Source organism: Cynocephalus volans, chromosome 14, assembly GCF_027409185.1.
Source record: "Cynocephalus volans isolate mCynVol1 chromosome 14, mCynVol1.pri, whole genome shotgun sequence".
Taxonomy (NCBI): domain Eukaryota; kingdom Metazoa; phylum Chordata; class Mammalia; order Dermoptera; family Cynocephalidae; genus Cynocephalus; species Cynocephalus volans.
In genome coordinates, this window is record NC_084473.1 from 91,587,210 (window position 1) to 91,593,495 (window position 6,286).

At 47.1% G+C, this 6,286-nt stretch overlaps 1 protein-coding gene across 1 annotated transcript; it reads left to right on the forward strand.

Annotated features, from left to right (window-relative positions):
- The first annotated feature begins 210 nt into the window (after positions 1-210).
- On the forward strand, positions 211-2,030 carry LOC134363178 (cytochrome c oxidase subunit 5B, mitochondrial). The gene is made up of 4 exons (XM_063078750.1): positions 211-367; positions 927-1,000; positions 1,174-1,273; positions 1,831-2,030. Exons 1-4 carry the CDS (start codon positions 265-267, stop codon positions 1,941-1,943), a joined length of 390 nt encoding a protein of 129 aa, XP_062934820.1. The 5' UTR covers positions 211-264; the 3' UTR covers positions 1,944-2,030.
- The last annotated feature ends 4,256 nt before the right edge of the window (positions 2,031-6,286 follow it).

Consider the following 6,286-nt stretch of genomic DNA (forward strand, 5'->3'; position numbering starts at 1 on the left):
GCCCAAATGCCAGTTTTACCAAGAAGCAAAGACCAAAGGGACCACAATTGAGACAGCTAACACTCCCTCGCCTCTGAGGCTGCGCGGATAAAGAGAAGAGCTGGGCACGCGCAGCAGCACCCCACCGGCACGGTCACGTGAGTGGGCGGGCTCAGGGGCGGGGAGGAAGCGGAAGGTGGGGAGGGAGGAGAAAGAAGCCCGCCTCCGGAAGTCCCGCCTATCTCGGAGCCTGTTAGCGGAAGTGCTGCTGCTTGTTGCAGGGTGATGGCTTCAAGGTTACTTTGCAGAGCTGGAGAGCTAGCCGTGCAGGCCCTGAGGGCCAGCGGTCCCAGTGGGGCAGCCGCGGTGCGCTCCATGGCGTCCGGAGGTACTCGGCCCGTGGCAGAGACTGGGTGTCGTTGTCCTCCTGGGGTGGTGCTAGGGCAGCCAAGCGGGGTCGGACCTGTAGCTCCGTGGGGCCGCAGTGACCACCTCACGGCCCCGAGTGCCTCAGGCTCCGCGGACGTCTCCCTGTAATTCTGGGCCGCTGCTGTTGCCACCTATCGAACTGACCCTGCTGCGAAAGCATCCTAAACAGAGGTGCCGGGTGACCTTGGGGGGCAGGGTATACAACCGGGATGGGAAAGGGCCAGGCCGTCCTTTCAGCGCCCGCCTATCTCAGACCGAATGAACTCTTGATTGACCTGCTTTTGGAAAAATGTCGAAAAATTGCCCGCGGTGGTTGAAGAAAAGCTATCTTTAGTGCTGCCTCTTTTGGGGATCGTGACTCGGTAGTCCTTAGGAGACCGAGTAGCCTTTAGGAGCTTGTGAGCCCACTAAAACTTAAGCAGAAGTTTAAATGTGGCATTTTCTGTCTTGATCATCTCCGTGTTTTTTTCTATCTTGATTATTCCAGTCGACATCATAATTCACGTAACTTCCTTTAGGTGGTGTTCCTACTGATGACGAACAGGCGACTGGACTGGAGAGAGAAGTTTTGATGGCTGCACGGAAGGGACTGGTGAGGAGAAACTCTCTTCTGTGTCTTCTGTGGGGCTCATGATCTTGGATGGGATCAGACTAGTCTCCTCTGGGAGCATTTGATCCAGGAAACCTGGCTTGTAGGAACACTCGCCTGAGCTTCTGGAGGGTAGGGGTTATTTGACATAATGGCTCAATTCTTGTTTTTTTCAGGACCCATACAATATACTACCCCCAAAGGGAGCTTCAGGCACCAGGGAAGACCCTAATTTAGTCCCCTCCATCACCAACAAGAGAATAGTGGGCTGCATCTGTAAGTATCGTACTTCTACATATTATCTGTTTGTTTAATATATCCTACTATTCAGGATGTGTATAAACTGCTTCACATATTTCGTGTGCTTGTGTAAGTGTGTGAAAAGAGGATACATGTACGATTTGCTGGCTCTTTCAAGACTTGTCATATCTGCGTAGGTTATCCTTACTGGAAACAGGACTGGCTCACTGGAAGTGCATCATAAAGGAGTATTCACCCAGGAAATAATTTACTGTTGTACTACTTCCGTGCCAGAAGTATTCATATTTTAGGCACCGGGGATACATACCAGAATGGACCCTACTTTGGGATTCCGTGTAGGCAGAGGAATTGTTAGAACTTACAGTGACCCTGATATGAGGTCACTTTACTCACAGATAAACTCAGGGTTTCAGTTTCTTCATTTGAAAAATGGGGAGGAGCGCTTGAACTGATCTCTTAAGATGTCGGCCATAGTTTTATTTGTGTCTCAGAGGTGTCTCAGGAAAAGGGATTAATGTTGAAAGTCTCCCTTTCTAGGCTGGATGACCTTCAACCACCTTTTCTCCTTTCAGGTGAAGAGGATAACTGTACAGTCTTCTGGTTCTGGCTGCACAAAGGTGATATCCAGCGATGCCCTAACTGTGGAGCCCATTACAAGCTGGTGCCCCACCAGCTGGCCCACTGAGCCCCTGCACTAACTTGCTCAAAATGTGCACTTACTCAAAATCTTCTTTCCAATAAAGACTAGCCTTTGTATTGGCTTCTTCTCCCATAGGTGGCTGCTTTTATATCTTTCCTGTATTTTTGGATAAGCATGGATGATTCTTTTATTGGGAATAGCTGTCTGTTAATACTAGCTTGCCATCCACTTAAAGTCTACAACCAGAATACAATGCTTGGATTAATAATAAAAATAGGTTGACAACCCATAATGCAAATGATTGGGACGACCTGGTATAGGGGAAAGACTGGGCTGTAGAGTCAGGCTGACTGGACTTGTAATATTGGCTCCATCATTTGGCTGTATCACTGTGGGCATGTTCTCTGAGGGCTGGTTACATCTACAAAAAAAGATAAATACCTCATGAGGTGTTATGTAGAGGCTGACAGATAGTAGATCCTCATAGCATTGTTAGAAAGGCAGGTAGCCTTGTGAGAAGTTTTGGGGACTTTGAAGTCTTGTGGGATCCAGGTTCAAAGCAAGAGTTAATGGGGATACCAGCAGCAAAATTCAGAATATGGGACAATTCCGGGAACCAATGACCAGGTTTATTCAAATAAATTGTGAGGAGTGGGGGAAAAAAGGTAGGGAAAATCTGTAGAGTGAAACAGATGAGGGAGATACCGGTTAACAAAAATGTGTGGACATTGTTTGGATATTGATTTGAAAAAAACACCTGTAAAGGAAATGAAATTTGGAATAATATGAACTATGGATATTTAATATTTAGGCATTAATTTTTTAGGTGTGTTGATAGAGTTAGTTTTTTTAATACTTTAGAGATACATGTGGAAATATAAGTTGGGGAGGGGAGAAACAAAACCTACTTCAGCCATTTTATATGTGTGACACCTTGGACAAGTTAAGTTCTCAAAAGCTTTTGTTAACTGTAAAATGGAAATACCTTTTCATTTTGGGGTTGAAATTAGGCAGAGGTGGCTTCAGTTACTGTCTCCACAAAATTGGTTCAAAGTCGATCTTTCCTTTTGAACTAATGATAGGAGAGTTAAAGAGAGAAATGCCACTCCTTCTCAGTCTTGCGTCACCTCATCTTGAAGGTGTAGTCAAAGCTATTGCTTCTTTTCCTTGCTGTCATTCTGTCTCCACGAAATGCCCAAGCATTGACCTTCCACTCAAAGCCCTTTCCTCTGGGAAGTGGAGCCCCAGATAGCCATCTGTTAAGTCTAGCCCCTACACTCCCACCTTAAATGCTGTTCTAAACACGTTTCCCAGATACTGTATCCTGAAGGCTGCGCTGGTGCTCCTGCCAGGCCCTCCTGGCTTGCTTGCCTTCTGTGTTCCCCTTTCCTTTTCCAGTGTCTCCTAATCCAAACTGTGCTTAGGGTGAGCTTTTGAGTCCCTACATCAATCCAGTCTGTCTTCTCCCTCATCTCCAAGTCCTCCTTGATTCTTTTCTACCTTTGTTTTTTAAAAATGTTGACCAATTCACTCCTAAATAAAAATTTCTAGTACATTTCCAGACCAGCCATTTCAGTGGCTCCTTCTACCATAGGTGGCTTGTTTTATTTCTTTCTGGTATCTTTGGGTAGGCATGGATGATTCTTACATTGGGAATAGCTATCTGTTAATACTAGCTTGCCATCAACTAAAGTCTGCAACCAGTGTGTACAGTGCTTAGATTAATAATAAAAATAGATTGACAAACCATAATGCAGTAATTGAGACCACCTGGTACAGGGGAAAAGGACAGGCTGTGGTGACAGGCTGACTGGACTTACAACAGGCAAAATAATGATCCCCCAAAGACGTCCACCTCTTAATCCCCAGAACCTGTGAATATGTTAGATAAGACAGCAAAAAGGAATTAAGGTTGCAGATGTAATTAAGGTTGCTAATCAGCTGACCTTAAAATAGGGAGATGCTCCTGGATTATACAGGTGAGCCCAGCAAGCACAAGGGAGGCAGAAGAGTGTCAGGAAGGTGTGACTATGGACGAATGGTTGGAGGGATGTGGGGTCACTGGCTTTGAAGGTGGATGAAGGGAGTCATGAGCCAAGGAATGCTAGCAGCCTTTAGAAGCTGGAAAATGCAAGGAACAGATTTTTCCCCGGAACCTCCAGAAAGGAATGCACCTGCCATCACCTTGATCATAGCCCCCATGTATATATTTATTCAGATATTTATTTACATCAGTATGGGATCACAAATATTCTTTGGCTTATAATCCACTACAGATTTGAGCATGATGCACTCCTTCAAGTTGGTTTCTGTGTCCTTTAGACAAGGCTCTTCTTTTTTTGCATGCTTTCTTACTTTATGGTACCACAAGATGTTCCAGGCTGATCTTGTATTTTCCTTATCTCAGGGAATTGAAGAATGATATTTAGAAACCGAGATCTGAACACCATATGTGCTCATTACTACTTGTGCATATCTGCTTCCTGGTCCTCCCAGGGCTAGGAAATACATGTATACTCTAACCCTGGCACTCACACACAGATGTGTTTATTTCAGTATCTGTATGTACATTAAAACCATGAGTCTGTATTACTTCCAGTTCCAACCCAACACCACAAGTTTTGTTTTAGCCACACTACCATCCTCATTTGTAGCTTTTCTCTTAGCAGTGAGAAATCTGGCTGAGCCTGAGGTCTTTAACCATGCTATTCCTGCCAGAAGAGGGTGTAGGATGTTGCATTGTGCTTTGCTTTAAAGGATGGGGTTTTGACAGACATAAGGGCAGGGCATACCTGTGGAGAAAATGGCATGAGTAGAGGCTAACGGGCAAAGCAGGACATCGTAGGGAAGGAAAGATCTCAAGGGCCAAAATCAAACACAACAATGTGTAGTTAATGAAAGTGATTTTACCAGTGTCACATCAACTCGATTTTATTTTACCAGCCAGTGGACAACTGCTGGACATTTTGGAGTAGGAAGTGGCAGAACCAAGGTTATCTGGGCTTCAGGTCCCAGAGCAAATGGATTGGGTGTGCAGGAGAATGGAGCTATGGTCATGAGGTAGGGTGGTAGTGGCCATAACAGAAAAAAAAGGATGCGTGGGAAAGGTACTGCAGAATAATGGAACTTGGTAAGGGACATAAAGGGGGGCAGGTAATGAAGAGGGAGGAGTCAAGTGATAAGGCTCTAGATCTGGGTAGCTGGGAGCCAGTGGTATTGTGAACAGAAGCCTGTAGGAAGAGCTGGCCTGCAGGGCACCCTAATGAAGAATACTCGGTATAAGTTCTGTTTTCCCCTTGAGGGCGGGTACAGCCTTAACTGCCGTGTAAGCACAAAGTCTCACAAAATGCCCCCTGCACACAGGCCTGCCTCAATGCTCTTCCCCATCCTTGCCAATCTGCTCGGTTCTGGGCCCCTTCCTTGGCCACCACCAACCTTGACTGCCTTCAACACACAGATTTGGTCACCATCCTCCCATGACTGGCTGCCCATCACCCAGGACACAGCTAGCAACCCTAAGGCCCTCCGCATGCTGGCCCAACCTACCTTTTTGGTCATCTCACAATATAGCCACAGGAGACCATTTACCCTTCCCTGCTGACTCGGCATCCCGTCCACGCCCCTCTCCAGCCCCACTGGCCCCAGGCATTTCTCTGAGCTCTAATCTTGGCCTGGAACACCTTCATTTCTCTTGCCTGCTGGGCCCTGGCAAGTCAGCCTGCCCCACCTGTCAGGTTAGATGCCATCTTCTTGGCCCCCGACTCTGTACTGAAATAGCCCGTGTCTTCCTCCCACCCTGTACATTTGTTGGGGCAAAGATATCTCTTGTCTACCATTGGTCCCTAACCTCTGGCATCCTCCTGGACATACTACAGGTGCTCAGATGCTTTATCAAGGAAAGAATACACTCTACATTTCTCACTGCCCCCTCTGCCTCCACTGCCCTTCCTGGTTGCTTCTTGGCCTCTTCTTCCTTTACAGCCCAGCTCATCTCCCTGCCTTCTGTCTCCCCCATCACTCCCTATTCCAGCTTGTCACAACGGATGAGCCTGCATCATTGGTGGTGTTGTCAGCCCTCGCTCTGAGTGGGACATGCAGAGGTGCTCAAGCAGAACAGGTGACAATGTTGATGCCCCAAGGCCCTATCCAGGAACCCACAAATGAAGGCTGCCTGGTTCTCTGCTTCCCTTGGTGGATTGTAGCAAGGGAGTAATGAGGCTGCGGGGTGAGAGCCTGGCCTCTAGGGCTTCTGTGCCACGTTGCCTGCCAACCACCGAAACCCTCTTCCTTCCGAGCTAGAGCCAGTGCTGTGCTGGCTTCTCTCTTGTCCTTCCTCTGAAAGTCCCCAGGGATGGAAGAGCAAACAGAAACACCAAGAACCAGAAGAA

Excerpts from the sequence above, each read along its gene's own strand:
- LOC134363178 (XM_063078750.1), top strand. The coding sequence starts at position 265 with ATGGCTTCAAGGTTACTTTGCAGAGCTGGAGAGCTAGCCGTGCAGGCC. Across the intron at positions 368-926 it reads GCGCTCCATGGCGTCCGGAG|GTGGTGTTCCTACTGATGAC; the intron begins GTACTCGGCCCG and ends AACTTCCTTTAG. Across the intron at positions 1,274-1,830 it reads GAGAATAGTGGGCTGCATCT|GTGAAGAGGATAACTGTACA; the intron begins GTAAGTATCGTA and ends TTCTCCTTTCAG.